The sequence below is a fragment of the Aplidium turbinatum genome, chromosome 8, assembly GCF_918807975.1.
Source record: "Aplidium turbinatum chromosome 8, kaAplTurb1.1, whole genome shotgun sequence".
In the NCBI taxonomy this organism is placed as follows: Eukaryota; Metazoa; Chordata; class Ascidiacea; order Aplousobranchia; family Polyclinidae; genus Aplidium; species Aplidium turbinatum.
Genome location: NC_137479.1, coordinates 27239218 through 27263519, shown reverse-complemented (window position 1 = coordinate 27263519; position 24302 = coordinate 27239218). Strand labels below are relative to the sequence as shown.

The 24302-nt window shown below is 38.7% G+C and overlaps 1 protein-coding gene across 2 annotated transcripts in view; it reads left to right on the top strand.

Moving 5' to 3' along the window:
* Positions 1-23948, top strand: part of LOC145775288 (von Willebrand factor A domain-containing protein 8-like) — a 43992-nt gene extending 20044 nt beyond the window's left edge. For both annotated transcript variants that reach the window (XM_082586546.1, XM_082586547.1), the window contains 28 exons: positions 296-504; positions 773-879; positions 1182-1381; positions 1686-1762; positions 2028-2239; positions 2644-2781; positions 3047-3252; positions 3660-3811; positions 4700-4796; positions 9766-9907; positions 10387-10586; positions 11118-11317; positions 12078-12203; positions 12599-12699; positions 12924-13078; positions 13535-13727; positions 14775-14856; positions 15321-15428; positions 15966-16065; positions 16293-16475; positions 16727-16809; positions 16950-17058; positions 17563-17688; positions 18057-18124; positions 18705-18795; positions 22192-22362; positions 22754-22920; positions 23583-23948. In XM_082586546.1, the coding sequence (XP_082442672.1) occupies positions 296-504; positions 773-879; positions 1182-1381; positions 1686-1762; positions 2028-2239; positions 2644-2781; positions 3047-3252; positions 3660-3811; positions 4700-4796; positions 9766-9907; positions 10387-10586; positions 11118-11317; positions 12078-12203; positions 12599-12699; positions 12924-13078; positions 13535-13727; positions 14775-14856; positions 15321-15428; positions 15966-16065; positions 16293-16475; positions 16727-16809; positions 16950-17058; positions 17563-17688; positions 18057-18124; positions 18705-18795; positions 22192-22362; positions 22754-22920; positions 23583-23685 (3906 nt within the window). In that variant the 3' untranslated portion in view covers positions 23686-23948. The remainder of the gene's footprint in view (positions 1-295; positions 505-772; positions 880-1181; positions 1382-1685; positions 1763-2027; positions 2240-2643; positions 2782-3046; positions 3253-3659; positions 3812-4699; positions 4797-9765; positions 9908-10386; positions 10587-11117; positions 11318-12077; positions 12204-12598; positions 12700-12923; positions 13079-13534; positions 13728-14774; positions 14857-15320; positions 15429-15965; positions 16066-16292; positions 16476-16726; positions 16810-16949; positions 17059-17562; positions 17689-18056; positions 18125-18704; positions 18796-22191; positions 22363-22753; positions 22921-23582) is intronic.
* The last annotated feature ends 354 nt before the right edge of the window (positions 23949-24302 follow it).

Below are 24302 nucleotides of genomic sequence, written 5' to 3'. Positions count from 1 at the left end.
TTGTGTCTTATACGCTAGCAATATCACAAGTACCCAAGTTTTTCTTATTTTTCGTATACGCCTACGCGTTGACAAAATGTATTTTCGTGCCTTTAGAAATCTTCCAAAGATGTTTCTACATTTTAACTTGATATAATTTAAGTGAAAGTAATGGCAAAATGTTATAAGACAGAATTAAGTTCAAACACTTCTTAAAACCAGTAGCCATTTGTAGTTCATTTCAACGTCTGCGTTGAAATGACATAAAAATGGCTACTTTTGCCACCTAGAATCAACCTAGACATATCTTGACTAGGTTCCAAAGGTCAACGTATCTGAAGTGAAAGGTCTTCTCAAGCTGTGCCAGCGTCTACGATCTTCAAAGGATGCGAATTCACAATCTTTGGCTTCTTCTTTGTCCACCCGTCAACTCATCAGGATAACGCATCGGTTGGCTGCCAGCTCTCTGGGACAAGACAGAGACCTGCTCATTTCTGATGCTGTGCATAAGGCGTGTCTATCAAGGTACTATTGTAAATTCCCTTCCGGTATGGCTCGTTAGTTGTCGTGATAGAAATGCCGCGTTTTGCAAACGGAAATTCGGCTACTCACTGTGGTGACGCAATTACTCGATAAGCCTTATCACAGATAGCAAAATTTGTCATTTTTACATAGGTACAACGTCTGCAGACGTGGAATCAATGTAAAAATGGCCGATTTTGCTGTCTGGAATGATATTGCTGCAGATAATTAAACTTGTACCTGGTCATTTTGATATATATTTTTTCCTTAGATTCCTTCCTCATCTTGCCAGCACTGCATTAAGTGAAGCGTTGGTGAAATGTGGTTTGCCACCAGATCCTCTGCCAGTCAAAGACTTAACTATGAATGATATTTCATGTACGTGCGTTTGTGTATTGATTTTCTACACTAAATCGCACTGTTTAGTATCAGAAACTGATCTTTCTTCAGCAACGTGTTTTGCAAACTAGCAAGCAAACAGCATTGGTATTGGTCGTGCATAGTCTATATCTTCATACTAAGGATGTCGTTTCAGCTCCATTCATTTGCAACAAACAACATTACATTAAAACTATGGTGTGCAAATATTGTTGGGTTTGTTCCATGTGTTTTTATTTTATTTCCTCCAGTGACACCTGTGATGAATTTTCTTAAAACTTGTAACACAATTTATCTACCAGGCGAAGTTAAAGATGGCGTGCTTCATATTGGTGATGTGTCCTGTCAAACATACTTGGGCGACAAAGAGGCGGTGACGTCATCGTCCGCCGCGAAGATCCCGGATGTTTTGTTCTACGACAACGCCCAACATCTCTCTGTGATGAAAGACATGCTCCAAGACTACATCCTCGGAGAGCACATCTTATTAGTCGGAAATCAAGTTAGTCTAAAGATCCTTGAAAATGTTTGAGCGGTTTAGCTCATATGCAGACGTTGAATTAATGTAAAAATGACGGATTTTACTGTTTGGGTCTTTGTAAACTCTTAAACACACGGCATACGGCAAAGAAACAACAGATGCAGTAAAATATTCGTGTTATGCTTCTTACTTACCGCCAAACCTAATTACTGCAGCTTTGTAAAACTCTGTAGTTTGTGTGCTGCCATAACTGACAACATGAAATATTATCTTTTCGACACAATTTTTTCAGTAAGCAACATTTTGTTAATGTTTTTTGTTTCAGGGTGTTGGAAAGAACAAGATCGTTGATCGCTTTTTGCATTTGCTCAACAAGCCTAGAGAATACTTACAACTGCACAGGTACACTTTTCACGATGTCTTTTTCTGGTCTTTTCATCGAGAAACTTATTTTGTGTGAACATATTAAGAAAAATCATTTTTGACAAACTGTAACAGAGAAAGGTTGCCACCAAACGTACTAAATAACGCATTGGAGAAATGACTGGTAAGATTTTACTGATGTATATCACGAACGTGTAGGTGTATAAATCACAAAGTGAAAAGAAAATTACGAAAACATGATCCGCCAACTTGCCGTTACTGTTCAGTGCTAACATTTCCACAGGGACACTACTGTTCAGAGCTTAACAGTGCAGCCAACGGTGCGTGACGGAATCATCGTCTACGAAGACTCCGCTCTTGTGCGGGCGGCTCGCCTCGGTCACGCTCTAGTCGTTGATGAGGCGGACAAAGCTCCCACCCACGTCACGTGCGTGCTTAAGGCCTTGCTGGAGAGCGGAAGAGCTACGTTGGCCGATGGAAGAAAAATAGTGACGAGTAAGAATGCTTTTGGCGTCTTTATGATCAGTTATATCTAGTTATCACCAGTTTCAACCGGGTGTTGGTCAACCAGCGTTTCTCGTACACCTATTAAAGTTTGAAATCACATCATGCTCCACAGTAGTTTGGATAAAAAGGAAGATTTTTTGAGAATACAATGCACTCACGGAAGCCACTTTGACTTCATCGCCTGCACTTTGACTTCATCGCCTGCACATACCACATCCTTATTATGGCGGCATCATCGTGATGCGCTGAGCTGAGCTTTTGCTCATCCATCCATCCCAGACAGCAAAATCCAGACGTTGATTCAATGTAGAAATGACGGATTTTGCTGTCTGGCTACGACCTAACATCATATGATCTCACTGTTTCAACTCGTCAACAAACGTCTCATTTAGATCCAGCAGAGATGGCCAATTTATCCAGCTCCACCTCCACAAAGGAGATCATCCTCATGCATCCGGACTTCCGCATGTTCGTCCTAGCCAACCGACCTGGGTTCCCGTTCCTTGGCAACGACTTTTTCGGTGTCATGGGTGAGTGCCAATCGAAATATGGTGTCACGACACATGTGCCGTTGTGCCATATGAATGTGCTTTTTTTATTGATATTAAGCAATGACACCAGTGGTGACTATTAATTTCTAGTTTTGACCCGTTTGTTATATGCGCTGTTGCAAGATTTTGTCATATCGCAGCTGTTTGAACAACCGCGTAATCAGTGCGTATTATGTGACGTCATAGCTACAATTCTGGCATACTACGTCACCAGAGTGATAGTAATATAAAATTTTCCTTCCAGGCGATGTGTTCAGTTGCCACGCCGTGGACAATCCAAGCGTCAGTTCAGAGCTCGACATGCTGAGGCAATACGGCGCCAACGTTCCAGAAGCTTCTCTGAAGAAGTTGGTTGCTGCTTTTGGCGAGCTGCGCGACATGGCCGACAGAGGCCTCATATCCTATCCATACTCCACACGCGAAGTCGTTAATGTTGTCAAGCATTTAGAGGTGATTTTCTAACTTTTCGTTGTTACTCATGGAAGTTTTGTTAATTGAAAGGAAATTTTAAAGTTATTTCTGTTTTACTTAGTTTTTGAGATACAGAGCCATTCTTTGTTTCAGCGAGTTTTACCTCTGGCGCATATGTTTTGCCGTTTCATTTTTATCCTTTTTTGTTAATGAATCAAAAAGGCAGCTGTTTCTGTGTGTTCATAACCTGAATTGTTTTGCATGTATTGGTTGCCGGCTTCACAGCAAGATTCTTTTATTGCTAATTCTATTACGCCTGTTGTTTATTTTTCGATTTTCAACGCTGGTTTCGGAATTGACTCATCGTCTGTTAAAGAATAGGTGCAGACGATGGATGAATTTTTTTTTTCTTTTGTACTAACAACAACTACGATATTATTCTTCAGCAATTTCCAAAAGAAGGCATTGCGAATGTGGTCAGGAATGTGTTTGACTTCGACGCCTACAGTAAAGAGACACAGGAGCAGGTGGCCAGCGTCATGCACAAGCATGGCATACCGGTCGGAGCAAAACCTCACGACGTTAAATTATCAAAATTGTAAGGAGCAAGCGCCATCTTTTTACATCGGCTAGCGACCCAAACAACAAAATCCGTCATTTTTACATTGATTCAACGTCTGCAATGTAAAAGTGGCGGATTTTACGGTCTGGGGAATTGGTTTGTCTATTAGAATTGATGTTCCAGTGCCCATTAAAATGCCTTTAAAGTTCATGATACCCGATTTATCGCTTTAAAATGCAACTTAGATGAATAATTTTTTAATATTTATTGTTGTGTTCTTCCTGGCGAAGAATGTGAAGAGCACGTCACCGCTCCAGCTTATAAATCTTCATCTTGGATTTTTCTTTTGTGTCGTTTGTTGTTTTCTGCCTGTTAAGTTTTTGATTCGTTGGATGCAAACTGAACATGAAGGAACTAAGTCAAAATTCAGTAAAATTTTTGTGCACCATTTCTGCATTACATGTTTGCACAGAACCTTTTTTGTAGGGAGTATTTCATCACGTTATAAACCTGCAGAAGTAATTAACTTTCAAAATATTGTTGCATTTGACAAATGTTACCTTGAAATACCATGTTTGAAATTTGTAATTTTCAGCTTGAGATATCCTAACTAATAATTCCATCGTGCGTATGTGGGATCAGCAGAATGTGCAATAAATCAGCATCTCGGCAAAACTTTGTTTCTTACTGATGGAGATTCACCGAGCTAGATATACGAGTTCACTGCAGGTTTATAACATTAGGCAACGGTTACAGTTAAAACTCTTACAAATTTCCGCGTTAAAATATATTATACTCAGCGGTTTAGCCTCTGACTTTTACAAGTGATTGTCTGCGTATGAAGAAGCCTATTTAAAGTGTTAACCTTGCACTGACGTGGCGGATGCATGAACCTATTGGCACTAACTTACAAATTGTGTTTAGTTTACCGCTCGACAAGCCAAAGTTGGATGGATATTGGAATGTTTTAAGCAAATCAAAAGAAACATGTCAAGTTGTTCCACAGAATGTCAGAGTTAAGGTTTGTCTCATGATTGTAACACTCCTTGTAGAGTTGATTTGTAGCACAAAAGTTGAATATACGAGAAAGTTTTTCATCGTCCAAAGCCACAGTTTCATCCGACTCTCTTTAAGGGCCCGTCTTCATTTCACCTTGGAACACAAGAAGCAATGTTATTAAAACTCTTGATTCAGACCAAAAACATTTCCTTAAACTCCCTCGTTAGATTCGTTGGCGTAGCCTATGAGCAGGTCATTCCAGGTTAGATTGGAGGGCAGGAAGTCATTAGATTGAAATTAGATTAGAAATGAAATAAGATTGAAAATACTCCACAAAGATTAGCCAAAATTTATTTTTGTTTTTCTTCTAGTTTCTTTTACCTTTAAACTTTTCACCACATTAAAGTTGACTTTGTTCTGACGACAAGAAGAGAGCCAGACCAAAAGTAGCCTACTACAGTTTCGAGTAACCGAAAATTGTTTCCTCACCGTGATATTTCTTCCTTGTTAATAGTCAAATTGACTAATAAAACTTTTCTGCTTTTATGAACCAACCCAGCAAACTGTCCACTTGAGGCGTTTGACTGTCTCTTATCATTAAATCAGTCCTGCTACTCAACGCAACAAACAGTTTGCCAGCCTCATTTTTGTAATCACAAATCGATTTCGCTAATATAGCATCTTCAGTATGATCTTGTCAAGTCGATTTGTGATTACAAAAATGAGGCTGGTAAACTGTTTGTTGCGTTGAGTAACAGGACTGGTTTGTTAATAGTCAATCACAGTAGTTCGGGTGAACATTGCCAATCTTAGGGCCGTAAAAAGATAAACTCTCGAAGCCAAAAACTCAAACATAGCCCAATTGTGTGGCAACTGCGCTCGTTTTATAGAACCCAAACAGGCATCCGAGAAGTCTTTCCAGGAGATGCAAAATCCTCCTCGGCTCCCAAAACGTGCAAAATTTGTCTAAAATGCAAGAGAAAATGTATTCCATTTACTGTCTGTACAGTGAGACAGCTTGAAATGTTATTTACCTTGTCCATCAGTCATGGACGTCTGTCCCTCTCGAATCCTCGTATATTACTAGGGTTGGGCACACATAGACTTTTTCTCTGTTGTCCCATTAAAAGGAGTGTTTTTTATGGCCATTTTTCACGCTGATCACGAATCCGTTGAAATTTTTGATCTATGATGACGTTTTAGGTTGGTAAAATGCAAAAATTCAAAATGGCCGCCAAATTTACACATTTTTTCAGCTAAAATTTGATAATTATGCCTTATTAAGTCATGTAATATGTCATTTCTTCTGTTGTTAGGATCACTGATATCGATAATCATGTTTTTAAACTTATACAGGTCAACTGGACCGCTCCAGATACATATTGCGATAAAATCTGCACTGAAATGTGAGCAGAACCATAATTTCAAAGGAAAAATTAAGATATAAATTTCCATAAGCTACTTTAATTTTCACTTCAACATCTGCGTACCAGCATCTCAATAACTTTGTTTGTACAAGAGTCCTTTGAATTTCAAAGAACTTTTTTCAGCAGGATATCGACAGCAACAAAAACATTGTCTTCTGGCTTGATAGCATTTCTGATGGATGTTTTCAGTTCGTCTATACTGAACTTCTCAAACGTGAATGTTTTTATACCGTCTGCACATTTAACTCTACGCTTTTGGCGTATATCGGGCGCCACTGTCAATCTAAGGTAACCAATGTCGTTGAGCAGTTGTGATTCATTAAGTCTATCAAGAGAGTCAAGTGTATTTGGAGTCGCCGGACCTCCATGCTTCTTACACTCCTCAAGTACCAGTAGCACTTTGGCTATTTTCTTCTTCTTCGCTTCTTGCTTTATCAGAAGCGCAAGTTGTTGACTTGTTTTTAACTTAACAATAAAGTCTTGTTCAAGCTTTTTCGCCTGGGTAACTTCTTCTGAGCACCTTGCCCATTTTCACTTCTTCCATTTCTCATCTTCATTGAGATCTGTAAGCGACGAATCTATGAGAAATTTATCCGTTGAGACTACATTCTTCCTTGAATGAGTTCTTACTGTCGTCGATCCACCACTGAAAGTTATACGGTTATCAAGTTTGGCGAATTCGCATCCTAAATTTGTCAATGGTGCATGTTTCAATTTGACGTCGTCACTACTTTGACCTGCAAAAAAGTTCATCTCGGACAACTGTCTGTCCATTGCATCTAGAACTTCATTCAGTACAGCACCATACAATCGGACTTGACCCCTCTCCGCGTTCATGCACTCCTCTTGCTTGGCTCTAATTTCTGGTATTTTCTTATCGAAAAACGACCTGACACCTTCCCAAGTTCTCTCACCACCCGTGTCATCTTCACGTTTATCAATATAAAGTGATATTGAATGTGCAGCGTGGCTAGGCGACAACAATTTGGCGATTGCTATCTGTGCCAAAGTATGGACGCTGGTGCTGGGAGATGTGAATACTTTCTCACCAGCAGATACGTGTAGCAACTTTTGAACACCAATCTTTTGCTCTATATTACGAAAAACCTTATCGCAAGCATGGTCAATTCCCAAAATTACATGGGCACAGCATTTTATCATCTTCTCCGCTTCAATACCTAGATGTTGCAAGAGCGTGGTACAGTCACCTGCCCTGTCGGACATCCAAAAATCGATGGCACCCTTGATTTCATCAACGGTTGAATTTGACAATGCTGCCAAGCATTTAAGCTTGTACTCGTATGCTGCGGCGCCATCTGCTCCTGCGTGACTTAGATGCTCTGTGTAACCAGTAGTCATAGTACGTCTGTCACGACTGGGTCCCGATATTGTAATGTGGTCGGCCTTTACATCATACAACCGATGGCCGGCCGCTTTAGTAGTGTCATCGAGGCCGACAGTTACAACAGTCAACACTGTCTTCTTTCTCTAGAAGTATATTAGCGACCCTCTCCAAATTCATATGTGAGGCATCCTCCAAATACCTGTTGAGAGTTCTCCTACTTGGGAAAACGAAGGTCAAATCTTTGGTACATTTTCGTCGTTTTTGTGCAAGTGTCTCGGCTTCGGAGCTTTCGCTTGGAAGCGAAGAGATTAGTTCTTGGCTTTCAGAATCCGATTCATCATCATCTTCTTCATTTTCTTCAATGCTCAAATCCCAGTTTTGATCAAATATCAAATTAGCAGTTTGTACTATTATACCGGCTAAATCCGCAGCACTCACTTTATAATCCGAGAAACATTGCATTGTACATCGCACTATTTTTTCGTTGATTTTATTGCGACTTTCTCTGACTTTGACTTTTGGGAAACGATCACTGTAGAAGTCTTTGACACTGTCCAGAGTATCAAGTAAACTGGACGATTTCTTACTAAGGGTAGTGATGGAAGAAGATGAAGACGTACGAAAGTTTAGATTATCCATTGAAAATTCCACATCTTGTTTCTGCTTATCGCTGATCATGATTGATTGATTATCGCCATCAGCCAGAGACAACGATTCCTCATACTGCAACTTCCTACCATCCATTTTTCGCATTGTAGAAGATTTCATTTCTCCTCTTTTCTTCTCAGCTGATAATTGGCGTGTATCTTGTCGGTGCTTTTGTTTTCGCCAGGAACTTGAAACAGTAGATAGACAAATAGCTTTATAACTTCCAAAGCAGTTATCACGGTAGAATTCTTCATCTTCTGGAGTCATTTTTACTCCAAACTGCTTCTCTAATTTCGCTTGATAGTCGCTGTTTTTTGTTCGAACATTGTATGCATTTTTAGTCATTCTCTCATTAAAACTCATTACTTTACTAATCCACGCATCCGTTTTCTTGTACCTTGTATTGTTATCTTGTTTGCACAAATTTTTGAGAAGTTCATAATCATCTTTGATCTTTTTGGATACCACGCTTTCATGCTCTGGGTATACGTTCTTTTCCAGCCAATCTTTGCAAAGTTCAGTTGCAACTATTTTGCTGCTATCTACTAGTGTTAGTTGTTTTTGTCCTTTCTTTGTTTTGCATACATTTAACATGCGACCGAGGATGTATCTTCCATCGGGTAATTTACTCAACGTCTTTATTTCAGGTTCCTCATGGTAAACCATCCCATACAACGTTTTTTTCACAAAGTCACTTCGTGTATTAAGTATATAACTAGTTTCAGACATCACTGTTGATTATCTGTAATGACACGTACAACATCAAAAACAAAGGATATAGTTAATTAATCAACTCAAAAATGGTTCTGAAATTAAAAAGTAAGTATTTTTCAATAAAAAATACACAGTTTTAGCTATAACTGATATAAAGCTATTATGTATCACTGTTTTGACCTCATATTCGATATCAGTGACCCTAAAAACATAAAAAATGACATATTACATGACCTAGTAAGACATAATTATCAAATTTTATCTGAAAAATGCATGAATTTGGCGGCCATTTTGAATTTTTGCATTTTACCAACCTAAGACATCATCCTAAGTCAAAAATTTCAACGGATTCGTGATCAGCGTGAAAAATGGCCATAAAAAAACACTCCTTGTAAAAAAAGTCATGTTGTTTGCCCAACCCTAATATTACACCAATTGCAACTCTTCTCGAAGTGTTGTAGTTAGTCATGAAAGTAGAATGAAGGGGCATTTTGTGTTGATAAAATGTAGTCTTCCATTTTTCTATGTATTTGTTGAGGCTTCATTTGCACTTTTGTACTCAAGGAATAAAACTAAGTAGCACCACCGATACAAACTGGAAGTGGCATAGAATATTCTCAAAACATTTTAAAACGTAGCCTACATTTTAATCGACTTTAGAAAGAGGTTGAAAATTTTTGACTATTTGAGGCTCGCGCATGCAAACGCTATTATTTTGCGTACGAGTCAAGTTTGCGCACTCTAACGCTAGTCCTATTGTTTTTTTTGTTTTGCATGCAAATTTAAAACTCCTCGGGAGAGCTGTAACATTTGGTTACACTTTCATGCACCGCTTCACTTCATGCATGTCATGTCAGGGTCCTGTGTATCTCAACATCCAACGATACGAAATAGAAAGAGTGGAGGATAGAGGACTCGACTTCTCAGAGCAATGCGCGCACTGGAGCTTGCCGCAGTTCTTCCACACAAACCTCATCACTGATATGGCGGTGAAGAAAAGTAAGTTACTTTAATAATTGTTATACTGTACTTCACAAATTATTTATTCGTCATTCCGCATGACTAAGTAACTCCGAAAGCTCGTAACAAACCGTTACTATCACAGAAAACCCGCAGCATCAGACTAAAACAGGTCGTTTGTATCTACAAATGTGAAATAAATAGCGACCATGCTGCTAAAAGCGAAACTCAATCTATTGCGTATTATTTATTTGTTTCAAATGAAGATTGTAGATTTTTTTTGTACTGCAATCGTCTTTTCTTGGTTTTCGTAGTTTATGCAGTAGAATTCTGGTTTTCTGCTATGGTGATATTTCGCTATGGTGACACTTTTTTAAAATCTCTCCAGGTGTCACTACAGGCGAGTTCTACTGTAACTTGCTTTGGGATTTAATACGTTTGTTTATCGCTTTAGAGCGGAAACCGTAGCCTTGGTTATTAAGAGACAGAGCAGCGATTAATTTATCTTCCTTCACCAGACTTCGACGCCAACGACTCGATTTTCATCGCGGCCGTCAACTCCTCCGCGCTATTCGTTGCTGAGCGCGGCAGCGACATCGTGCAGTTCATTGACCTTTATGACGTTTTCCCCAGTCTGGGCACGATGTCGCAAGCTCGCGTGAAGATCGCGCCACTTGGTAATCCGTTGAAGGGACAAGTTGTTCTCTTTGAAGAAAAGGTGATTGCAGATTTTTAGGTGCTTGTTTTTACTACGACAAGATGGCGATGGTTTAAATCCCAGCGGATGTAATCGCTTTGCTCGTTTGTGTTTAGCCAACCAATGGAGTGAACGACTTTGCTGGTAACATCACATCAACTACGGAGCTTTTTATCGCGGATAACCATTAATGCACCACATCTTTATGATATCATAATGAACTAAAATTTTGTTTTTTGAACTAAAATCGAGTTTTTACCCAAAATACCCCACATCTGACCCCAGGCTTATTGCAAATTGGGAAATGGTGAAAATATGAAACACGCTATTGACCATACTTGCATCACATGTTTGAAATCTTTACAACCTAACTCTCAAAATTGATATTTTGGAAAGACGTTCTCTGTCTGAAGTTAAAAAGTTTTCAATCGATCACTTGTCTTGAAATTTAATCATTCTAGAATTTGTTGTCAGCCTCTGAAAAATTGCACCTAGGGTTGAAGCGTCTAGTAGATGTACAGTTGCGTTTACAGCAGTGATGTTGATCTCCAGAGCAAATTCGTCATTCTTCTGGACACGACCAATGGCATTGTCCGACGCCTGTGCATAGGTGGCTTGGAGGATGACAGCGCCTCGCTCAGTCAAGCGTACAGAGCATTGACGTCATCCCAACAGAAATCATCAGCAGTTCATCGAATGTGCAGCGAATTTTCGGCCGAACATGGAATAGTTTTACTGTATCAGCAAGAAGGGTAAACAATATTATCGTTTACAGATTCGCTTGACAGTCATCATAGTTGGTACACAGTAATTTATTGTTAAATAATAAAATAAAAAACATCTGTTTGCATTGCTAAGCTCATTTTATTATCAGAATTTTTTCGTATCAGTCGTATACTTTGTATTAAAAGCTCAGATTAAGTTCCCTGGTAGGCCAGTCAAGCATGCCATTAACTGTTTTGTATGAACAGCTTGATGATCTGGGTGCGATTTAAATCTGCACCCCTTTGCATTGTGGTCAGACACTCTCACTTTGTGGCGGCCAGTGGAACTAAAAAACTGACCGTTATCTAAACACGATGCTTTAAAAAACTCCTACATTGAAAATCGTACAAGTCCATCAATTGCTTGTTTTTCTTTAAGCGGAACTTTGTAGGTTTTATCTCAGCTTTCTTAGCTGACATTCACTGGTCACTCACTTTTTATCAGCATGGAAATTATGCAAAGCCATTTAAAGAATTCATCTGAATAACCGAGTGGTAAGAGCCCTGATCCAGCTTTCAAAAGGTCACCAGTTCGGCACCGCTCAAGAGCATGTGACTGTGTCTTTAGCAAGACACTTTCAAAGCATACCTGAAGGTGGACACGAAGATTGGCATCCTTGCCTTCCCGTTTACTCAATCTAAATCTTTAACCACCCGGCGTTAGCCTGGATACGACGTCCAACTATTCATCTGATACAATAAATCCCTTTTTGTGATTGTGCCTAACGTGGATACAACGTTACTCCAGGTCAAGCATATACCACGTGAACGTTGTAGAGGGGTCAACCAATCGTGTGGAGTTGCCAGTGAAAGTGCAAGACGTTCAGATGGTGGCGGTGGATAAGTGGCTCGTTACTGAAGTGGAAACTAACAAGTGGGTTCTATGCTTGTACAGTAGAAAGATGTGCAGTTGTGCACTGTACAAAGACAGTTTGTGTTTTTGGGTGGATTTTGTTTGTTTTTTAATCGTTTTCCATGAATTAAAGAGACGCACAACAGCGTCATTTTTTTCCATGAATTAAAGAGAAAACTTATTTCAAGGATGACTTGTCCATTGCCGATTTGATTGTTTGCATCCTTACCCTGTCAACAACGTATTTGTGGAAACTGAAGTGTTACTCCTGTATTCTGCGATACTGTTATTGTATATTTGTGGTGCATCCATTTAGTGTTTTCAGTGTAGATATTAGACTATGCTTGGGTTATGTTCTTTTTTTGCTTTGCCTAGATTCGTGGCCATATTGTTTTAACACTTTCTTTGTCGCCCAGAAAGCATCTCTTGGAAACAGAATCATCAGAGCATTTCATCCCAAATAAATTGATGCAGATCAATGAAGAAGGACTGGACATGGGATTTGGATCTTTCACAAGTAACATTTTATGAGCAAATTATTAAGTTTTGTTTTGCATTGATGAAACGTAGCTTTTTGTCAAACTCTGAAGCTCCGACTGAATGTCAGCTTTGACATAACCAAACTTCTCATCAACAAGAGATTTTTAATTTTCGTGTAGTTTGATTTATCCGAGCAACACAGGCGAGGTGATATTCTGCTTTATAGATTCTTTATAGTACAACTTTAAAATGTTTTGACAGGTTCGACACCTGAGCGACCTCTGACCGTAGCAACACAACCTTTGACCCCTAACCAGCTTTCCACTGCACTGGGTCAGTCAATCGACGCTCCAAACCGCGTGTTGGCTGACCGATCCAGCTATGCCAAGTGTCTGGTTGGATTTCCAGATTTAAAGGTTGTTGACCGTTGCATAGCTTTGTCAGATAATCACTTTCACAAGCACGGCTTTTGTTTTCCAAACTTCTATTTTTTGAACTGGTTTAAAAGCAGTAGGATTTATCACTCATTTTAAGTTTCTTGAGTATGATGCATTGCATTTCACAAACTTACGAGAAAAGATAACATCAACAGTATCAAACTCTTACCAGCCAAACAGTCATACGCAAGCATCGCTACATCTTTTTCTAAGCAGCAATTTGCTTCGTTAGAGGTTCGCAGCTTCCTTTGCTCAAGGACTTTCGGGAAGGAGCCTGAGGTCGGGACTGGCACATGGCAGAACAATGAACTTAGGCCTGTTGTTTTTTCAAGCTCATGCCCGAATATAACTTGTAAAACTCAGGTCGACATTTAACACTATCTTAGTTGGGGTTGAATAAGTCTGTCAAAGAGTTTTCAAACAAGTTCATTTCAGTCTCCAAACGAAGTGTATTCCTTCCCACGCGACAACGACGTAGGAACAAGTCTTGTTGATAAGACCAAGAATTTGTACCGAGGATTGTCGAAGCTGGTTCCACCGAGACCTCCATGCAACTTCCTACCGGAATCCAACCAAATGGTTCGAATCGTTCCGATGAGAGTTGTTCCCGACGCTGCATTTGGGGACGGCAAGTTATTTGGTTGTGGTTTTTCCTAGTCTCATTTACGCTTCATCATGTTAGCCTAAAACTGAAGCTTTCTCGAAGGGACAAATTTTTTTTTTACTCAAACAAGCTCCTGGATTTTCTATGTGGAATATAGCGTGGACGTCGCTATAATAGCATCTGAAGTGGAAGCCAAACGCCAGGCTTCATCTTGCATGGTAAACAGGATTGCCATATTAGCAGTTTTAACGCCAAATTTTAAATTTGAACGTATTTTATTGCGTTTGACAGGCTACTTTGACTTTTGCATTTCAATATATATAGTTATTTAAATCAAATATAGTTATTATCATCTGAATCCTTAACAGCCTGTTTCACCAATAACGGATCATCAGAAGGGTCTTATTCAAGTAAAATCAAATAGGATACAATCAAATAGATTCTATTTGATTAAGAACTTCTGATGATCCGTATAGGTGAAACAGGCTGTCAAGGGTTTAGATAGTAATAACTATATTTGATTTAATTTGCTCTGCTTTGCTTTTTTGCTTAGCAATTAGCATTGAGCACTTTTTGTAGTATTAATAGTTTTTTTTGTATTTATTTAGTTATTTATATATAATATATTTAGTTTTAATATAATAGTTTAAAAAACTCTGTTTTATTAATGCGCAGAAGCCTATTTACAAAACATCAGTTTTGAAAAGGCAACTTTTCCCGAATCTTGATTGATGATGCTTTTCATAATATGCATTTTGGGTTGATTTTGTGAACAGCATGATTACTACCATAGCCTAAGGTGTTGCATGCGACCGTGCCATATTTTAATCTGAAAATGTATTAAAAAACGTCAAGTTTCTAAAATTTGGCGTTAAAACCGCCAATATGGCAATCCTGTCTGCCGTGCAAGATGACGCCTAGTGTTTTTGCTTCCAGTCCAAATGCTATTATAGCAACGCCCACGAATATAGCAAGGAAATCGTTTCACCCTTGAAAACAAATTAAAAAAAAAACAAACACCAGTTTTCTACAATCATTCTAACTTCACCCTTGCTTCGAATGGCACAACAGGAATGCGTCCTGGATCATCCAGTTATTGCTTGGAAGTTGTTGATCTTGAACATCGCAAGTTGAGATACATTCCTCTTCCACCGTGAGTGCTGCTTGTTATAACGCATTTTGTTTCATTTAAACAAAATTTTGGCCTTGGAGTGGTAACGTTGTTTTCGTGTTGATAATCAACCAACAGGCTCACACGAAACTTTTTTTTTAAGTATATCTTTCTGTCAGAAGTGAACTGACGATCTTTCTCTTGGCCTCGTTAGTGTCAAGTTCGATTCTCGTGTTAGTTACTTGCGCCTCTTTGTTCACGCAATACTTGAACGGGCAGTGACGACCCCGTGGAATCGAAACTTGCACAAGTCTTCAGTAATTGTTATATGCTCGTAGGTTGACAAGGCTTTGTGTAGGACGTTGCGTATCGCCCTATTTCCATCTTGACCCGATGTAATGAGAAGAATCACTTTGTGCAAAATAGCACAAGTAGAACTTTACATTAAGATGTTAGCTTATTGAGAATTTGTTTGTAAACTTGATTTCGCGATAATATATTTTCAGTGCAATCTTCACTTCGCCCTATGTGTCCTGGCAGAGCAGCCTATCTGAAAGCGGCTACCACAGCGCACTTGGAGGCAACGACATACTGTACACTGTGGATTCTGGAGGGTAGGAACTGTAACGTTACAATTATATCTAATCTGATAAACGTCTTCAGTTAAAACTTGTAAATGCCAACAACGATAATTTGAGTTGTTGAGAAACTGTTTATCCTCGGACTGAGATAGCCCCATTTAAAGCTCAGTTTTGACTTTTGATAGCTTCGTGTTATTACACTTATCTCGTACTTTGTAGTAATACTCGTCATCGTCTTTCACAATTAACACTTGGCTGCTCTGTTCATCAGTTTCCACAAAATTGAAATAAGCTTTTCAATAATTATTATGTTCCATTTTAACTCCTGTATTCAAATGGTTGATTATCATTTTCTGGATCACAGGATCAAGTGCAAACCTACTGAGTTATTGAAAAGGAAAATTATTATGTTCTCATTCTTAAAGTATTTTTACTTCGCAATCTACCGAAGTTTTGTCTCTGCCACGATGCATTTGTGTCGTTCTTTTGTCTTTCATTCGACTTGATCCGAATCTTTAACCACCTGAATACGACAATAGCGCATTTGTATCCAACTTATTCTTTCCTCAGATGCGTGCGTGAATGGGAAACTGGCTTGGTGAGCTTGCAACGATCGCTGTCGGATTGGAGAGCCATGATAGGCTCGGATGAGAACTACGACCACCTGCAAGTCAGTAGTCAGATCTACCTTAAAGTTCATTTTCTCATTTGAATTCAACGCAAATGACGTTGGTAACAAAATGCTCAATATTTCACTGTAGAAAAACGTTTTGAGTTTGAATACTACGTCTATGTATAATACGTCCACGTATAATAATAATCGGCTTTGTCGAAAAGTCTTGATTCTTTATGTTTTATATCTTTTGTTCTTATTTGCCCCGACAATTTTTTGCGCAGGTGACGACTGAACGTGAAAGCGGAAAGGATGTCACCGCCCCAAAACACGGAAAGTTTGACCCTAAAAACGCCCCCCACGTCGGAGGGAACACGTGGGCCGGTGGCACCGGGGGTAGAGACACAGCGGGTCTGGGGGGCAAAGGAGGCCCGTATCGGTTGGACTCCGGGCATGACGTAACCCAAGTATGGAAACTGATTATTTTACAACAAACAACTGATCATTATTTGTATCGTCATTGAATGCGATTATTTGCTTTTTGAACGTGTTCTGCCGTTAAAATTTATACTGCACGGTTTAGTTGCGCACACACGTATTAATGATGACAATAAAGATTAAACTTGAAGCATTCTATTTCTAAAAACATTTGCAACTATGACAATATACATTTACAAACTACGTACTTGAGTGCCTAAGCATCTCCATTCAATGTCAGATTCCAGATTGGGAAAAAGAAGCAGTACCAGAACACGTCAAGAAAGCCGCTCGCGAGATGGCGCAAAAGGCTTTCAAAGAACGGTAAGCGACGCTCAAAAATACGTTTTACGTAAATACGTAAGTGACGCTCAAAAGTCGAAGTTTTTGTTGTTAACAATTGCCCATGCATGTGGGGGTGACTTTTATTTCAACCGAATTGGTTTCATTTCACTTTTTGCCAGATTAAGCGAAATAAAGATGAGTGAGTTTGACGCTGAAATGTACCAGAAGTTCAGCGGTGGTGTCCGAAAGCAAGTCAAAGCTCTACGCATCATACTCGACAGTCTGCAGGTGAAGAAAAAATGAATTTCTAGTGCTCTTCTGTTTTCTTGCTTTAAGCTTCTTATACCATGTTCCAGCACTGAGTATTATTCATCGTTTACACCTCTATGCTTCAGGCTTCTGTATTTCTGTTGATTGATTTTTTGGTTGCTATAAACACTTTCCAGACCTAAAAACAAATTCGAGGTTCCATGATTGCATTTTCACACGTTCATTTTGACAGAAGGCGCATGATTAAATGGAAATTATTTTAACTGGTGACTTTTATGCTTCAGGCTGAATATATTTTGACAACTGACTTCACTAAAATCAACTCCAGTTTGTTATTGCAACAAAATGTAATTAAGTGATTGATTTTCGATATTGATATGATTTTATGAAAAGCAACCGACTGCGTTGTAATTCAGTCAGCAAATCAGTCATTTTTGCATTGGTACAACATCTTCCGACGTTGTATCAACCTAAAAAAGGAATAATTTGCTGGCTGGGAAAATACTAAAACTCTTCACTCAGGCCAAAGCAAAGGAGCGTCAATGGCTGAAGCATCAGACCACAGGAGAACTTGATGACATGAAGCTCATTGAAGGTCTGACTGGAGAGAAGAATATTTACAAGAGGAGAGCAGAGCAAGAACCGGAGGTGAGTCCAATCACTAATGAGAAGGAGTTGATAAAATTCTCCTCCCAAACTGAGATGATATTTTGCGAAATACACAAATCCATTTGTTAACAAATCCACCATTTAGCCCATCAGCGATATATGTGTCAGATCATTGTTTGCATTTTGATCAAACGTTTTAGAGAGTCACTATTTTAGGTGTGTGTTTGTGGTGCAAGTATTTCCAAGTCTATGCGTTAATAGCAATAAAAACACCAACAATTTATCTTCTGTACTGCTTCATTGCTTCATGACGAACGGTAGAGTTTGCAGTGTCTGGACTGAATCTATGCAATTGTAGTCATCTTGTTGCAATTCAAACATCAACGTATCACTTTCTCTCTACTTAGCCTGGAAGTCCCCAAGAGAAGCCGAAGCGTCTCCGGGTGGTCGTAGATGTCAGTGGCAGCATGTACAGGTGACTCAACAATTTAGGATTGGTACAACTTTGCAATTTTTGATCTTTTCGGTGTTATCGCGTTCCGTTCCTTCTTAGTTTTTGTATTCGTGTTTTGCATTTTGTAGCTGTTACTGCAGTAGGTTATATTTAGCGCTTTAAATTTTTTTACAAGCCTCAAACGAACCCGGAAGGTTGATGGAAGATGCACACAAATCTAACTGCGCATTGATTTTACAACCTTAGATTATCCCAACGTTCGTTGCTTGTTTGTTACCATTCGTTACTGGAGTTGCTTGGCCATTCAAGTGTTCCTCGAGCACAATTTCTGAACATCAATGTTCTGTTTCGGATTTCGCCAACAATTTGGTGAGAAGGGAAGGAAACCCGCGGACTGGACGATGTGATACTGGTTAATTGTGACGTCATAACTTACTGTCGATAGCCTAAGGTTTACATTGGTCAAGAAATGCAAAATCCCAACATCTGCAGACGTTGAATCAATGTAAAAAGGACGGATTTTACAACCTAGATAGTTTCAGACTCGCCCCTTCCGGTCTTCATAAAGTTCATGTTAATTGATTTGTTTCTGTTCTGTCAGATTTAACGGGCTCGATAATCGTTTGGAACGCACCGTGGAAGCAGCTTGCATGGTGATGGAATCCTTTGAAGGATACAAAGAGAAGTTTAAAGTGAGAATTTCAAATTAAAAACAAACAAGACCATAAATCTTCTAGTTATGTATGAGTATTAAGTTGGATTTTATATACAGTAGATGTCATCATAGCTATTTTGAAATTTAACCTGGTGGTAGATGAAATTTAACCTATAGTGATTCTAAGGGAACTCTATTTAAAGCTTAACAAAACTTTAAAGAAAACGAAGACCATCTTAAACAAAACTACTTTTACAACTGTGACTGGCAACTAAACGGTTAATTTATATAACAGTTGTTTGTTAATAATTTGTTACAAATATTTCTAAGGATCAGGCTACCATTTGTTATGAGTTGGCGCTGCATCACAAGAAATGCCTCAGGGAATTCGTCGTTTTAACTGTTTTTTTTTTTTTCTGGGAGCAGGAATAGATTCGTTCGGAGAAGCTTTTCATGGAAAAACGTTTCATATTCTCAGAACGCATACCTTTCTTCAGTTCTATAAATATACCTACTTTTTACTAGAGCAGTGGTTCCCAACCTTTTTATCCGGTGGACCCCTTTAGTCGATATTCCAATCTAAATTCCCCCTATAAATTTAGTTCGTTAAAAACTCGTTTATATTAATATTTTAATCTAAGTCTTGGAAGATAAACTAAACTTTTGGTAGTAGGCTTAGTAAGCTTTTTAGCCTGTAGGCCTAATATTCCTTTTCATACTAAAATAATTTAATTAATGAAGAATGTTGCTGAAACGGGTTTTATTCGAAGAATACACTCAAAATATAAGAGTCAATGCATTTAACACTTTATCAGTCTGTGTGTAGCTTGTGATTTTTTTGTTTCGACAACTCATAAATGTAGTGGAAGAGTATTGGAAAAAACACAACGAATATCATTCTTCACGTCTAATCTGTTTCTCTGTTTTGTTTTCATTTGCAAGAGTTGAAAAACCTGATTGATTTGGTTTTGAATCTTTATCCTCGGACTGACAAAGCCTTGATAGGTTATTCCTGGTAGTTTCGCATACTTGTAGAGGCTCTTGACGCACGGCCGATTACCGAGATTGACAGAGTGAAGTTTTCCGATTGTTGAAGTGTTGTTGCTGGGGAATTATTTCATTTACTAATCACTAGGTGCCGCTGAATGGAGAGCAGCCCTGAAATGCGTTGCTCAAGCGCACACTCCGTCAGTCAAACCAGCGCCGCGTGAGCTTGAGCCAGGCGCGTTACCACTGAGCTAACGGGGCGGACTGATTCACACAGATAAGTAGAAGCAAACGGAAGGATACTTCGAATAGCTTTCTCTGCCACTTTGGGATAGGAATTAAATATTAATGGCCAAAATCCAGTGATTGACTTTTCTCTGAATAAGTCTCTTGCGCAAGAATCCGTTTTGAATTCTAAAAATTCATCCTGCATATTATCGGGAAGGTTTTCCATCAACAATGTGAATGAATTTCGCATTAAATCAAGCTCATCGTCATAAATTTCAGGAAAATATTGAATGAATTCTAGTTATCAATTCTTGTTCCAACTCTGGAAGAACTTGTTCTTTGCCGTCAACAACCAGCACCCCTGATAATTGTTTAAACCTGGTAACATGTTCAATTGTTCATTCTAACTTTTCTCTTTCAAATTATCAAGCTTGCTGGTGAAAGCTTCCAAAGCATCTTTAAATGCTGAGCGGTACTGGCATACGCCCCTGGAAGGGCCACCCAAGCCATGCTGGTCGAAAGGTAGAGGCCTTTCGGTAGAGACCGCGGTCAGGACAGCAGAGCCTTCTAGTAGCCTACTTTAACACAATCTCCTAATAACAGTGACATAACTCAATCATTCTCCTCCAACATGACTTGAGCATGCATGGAAGCAGTACAGCTTGTAAATTCACATGGTATTAATATGTCAATGGCTCATAGATAGCCTACAGATAACCCATGTTGATGTGCAATCTGCTTTGAACGGAGATGGCGATTGGACATATATGCTTGTATTGGTGTTTTTCCCTTGCATTTTCAGATTTAGTTTATTCAATGGACCAAACAAATCAACCAAATAAGCAAGGAATCTAATCCATCTGTCATCATTCAGCAATGCCACAAATTCCAATTTTATTTAAAGGTCAAAAAATAATTTAAGCTCTTCTCTGAGCTCAAGCACTCGCTTGGTTACGTTTCCTCTTGAAAGCCATCGATTATTATTTGAATGAAAAAGAAGTAGGCCTACGTGATGGTCTGCATCCACGTCAGTGCACAGTTGCTTAAATAATTGGGTGTTAACTTAATAATAATTTCCTCTTTAACGCTCTAGTGTAGGCCAACTTACTAGGCTTAAAAAGGTTAACAATCCTAAAACCAAAATCCCCCCTAAAAATTTCAAAATTCCCCCCTAGCGGGGATTTCCCCCCCGGTTGGGAACCACTGTACTAGAGGTAGATGGGGTTCTTGAGCTGCTTCAAACTTATCTTTTTAGTCAAAGTTAGGTTCAAGTCAAGTTCTTCAAACCGATCTTTTTATCTTTACAAAACATTAAAACCCCCCTTCTCTAACCAGCCTACTATAAACTTATAAGAAGGACTTTCACTGAAAATGTTTCGAATATACATTTTAATACTTTTTCTTAAAATCAATGCATTCATTTACTCTCCTCTTCAGAAATTTTATTGATCCCACGGAATCCGTGTATGCTAACTCGAAAACTATTTCTTTTAAAAGATTATGTTCCATTAAAATTGTAAAGAAAAATAGACGTGGCACAAGTCATTTTCCTAAACGTCTTATTCAACCTGTTTTTCACACATAACCTTTTTTATAAATTGAAGATGGTTTGCATGTTCATAAGGCTTATTTTGCCGTTACTTGTCACGTTATAGACAAAAATAAATGCTTGCTGTTGAACTAAAGTTGCATATTACAAAGTTTTGTGACATACCAATGCTTCATTGATTCAACTGAGCATTCAATAACAATACAAGTGGCGTACCGTAGTTCAGTTAATTTTAACCTTTTTTGGACTACGGCACACTTAAGAGTCCGTAGCACATTGAGTTACTACGTCAATCACTTTTCGAAATATTGCTTTTCACTAACTTTTTGATGGCAGCTGCTACGTTTAACATTCGTACACATGATAGAAGTTACGGTACTTAAAGTTAGCTTTATTTTAATGTATATTAGTAAAATTATCTGATTTTATTGCAACGTTAAAGGTGTGCCTGCTTTTGTGTACATACAATATTGATCCAGGGCTTGACATCAGTTGCACTACTCTTGCAACATTCACGCCACCGGACTTTTGCGACCTTACTAGTTGTAGCACATCAGTGTGCAGCGACACACACTTTGGGAAATTCTGCAGTAAACATTAAAATCGATAACAAGTTTATAAAATGCCAAATTGTTTGCTTCCTTTAAACCTATGCAACTTGTCATGCAGTACGAGATATGGGGTCACTCTGGTGATGGGTATGATATCCCGCTAGTGACGTATGACAAGCCTCCAGCCAATGACAAGGAGAGACTGGAGGTTATGAAGACCATGCACGCGCATGCGCAGTTCTGCATGAGCGGTGACCACACTTTGGAAGCCACAAAGCACGCCATTAAGGTAGGTTGATTGCATCTACGGACACTTGTTTTCAGATCATCCAGATTGCTGTGTAACCTTCATATACTTTGTCGAAATCCTTGTAGAGTTGGACAGCCACCAATGGTGATTGATGTGGTCATATTGTTCAAAACACCTGCGTATCCGAGTGGTGAGAACCATCGCTCCACGTTCGGATGGTACTCGGTTCGACACCTACCCAGAGCACAAGGCCGTATTTTTGACAACACACAGACAAGTTTAAAGTTAAACACGAAGATTGGCTTTCTTGCCTTCCCGTCCACTTAATCTAAATCTTCGATCAATGCGACAGAAATTACGTTTTCGATTGAAAAAATGATCAATTACGTTTTGTGAATTTATAACAATTTCAACTCGCAACTTTTCGCAGACGATAAAAGATGAAGAAGCGGATGAATATTTTGTCGTTGTGCTCAGCGATGCAAATCTTGAACGTTACGGTATAAAGCCTTCACGCTTCACTGATGCGCTGACCTCTGACGAAGAGGTGAACTCTTTCGTCATTTTTATTGGTTCCATCGGTGATCAAGCTGATCGGTAAGTCAGATCATGCAAAATATTTTGAAACTCTATAGCAGACATTCTGGATAAATATTACCATTCTGGATAAAATAATAGTTGAATACAGTACATCTGCAGTAGGTACTAGACAGCTATTATACCACTCTCGACTACTACCACTGCATGTTATTTTTATTGCCATAAAAATCCCAGCTACGAAAATCCTTTTTTTAGATTGATGTAACATTTTCAGACGTTCAATCAATGTAAAAAAGATAGTCAACGTGATTGGGTACATCCTGGTCGGCGATAAGTTGTGTTTTACAACATCCAGTGTGGTCGGGTGTCGTATCAGGATCGCATCGTTGAAACCCAAATTCACTCTACCGTCTTTACGTTGATACGATGCAAAAAGACCTTTTTCCAGTTAGAAGTTTAAAAATAATTTTTCTATCAGATCACATATTTCTGACGTTGAGAGGAAACAATAGTTTTGGCAGGTTTTAAACTTTTGTTTTGTTGCTAATATTCTAGTTCGTGTAGGATTGCTGTTCAAATATTGGGCAGGGCGGCTGAGACGTGGTGTGGAATTGATAACTTGGAATGTATCGAAGCAATTTCTCTGCTTAAACTTCAGTTGCACAGTTGAGAATTAGCTTCGATTGTGAGATGGCTCAACAGTGTTCCATTGCTTTCAGATTGAAACGAAATCTTCCATCGGGTCGTTCGTTTGTTTGTATGGACACCAAGAATATTCCACAAATCATGCAACAAATCTTCACTTCCTCTATGTTGCTGTAACGTTGCATTTTCATCACGTTTTGTTTTTTTTTGATTGTTTTTAATTTCTAGATCAATGCGTCATTTTTCATTTATTGATGTTTTATCTATTTCGTTCTCAGAAATAATTCCTGATTTCAACGTTGAGTTAAAGAGTTTTATCGACAGTTTGTTTTTGGTGCTCAGACTTGGGTGACATGGCCGTAGAACTATTGTTACATCATATGAAAAATCAATTGTTGAGTGAAAGTGCATGTTAAGATAATAAAAATAATTTACGCAATCACCTTTGTCCGTCACAGATGTTGAATCAATGTGGGAAAGCTGGTTGGGATCATAATCATATAGATATGTTTAATTGCCTTGATACACCCGCGCAATCAAGTAGTCTATGTTGGGCTTTAAGTCACTCTTTAAATCTACAATCCAAAAAATTTTACCAACGAAGCTGCGTTGCAAATAGCCCAAATTTTTGACAATGACAAATTTGCATAGCCTACAATTAACGCTTCTTCGCACTTTGCTTTGTTTTACTCTTAGATTAACAAACATTTAAATTTTGCCAATGAATCACAATCGCAAACTTTTTCGGTCAAAAAATAAGAAGATCTGCACCTTTTATAAAATCCCATGAAATA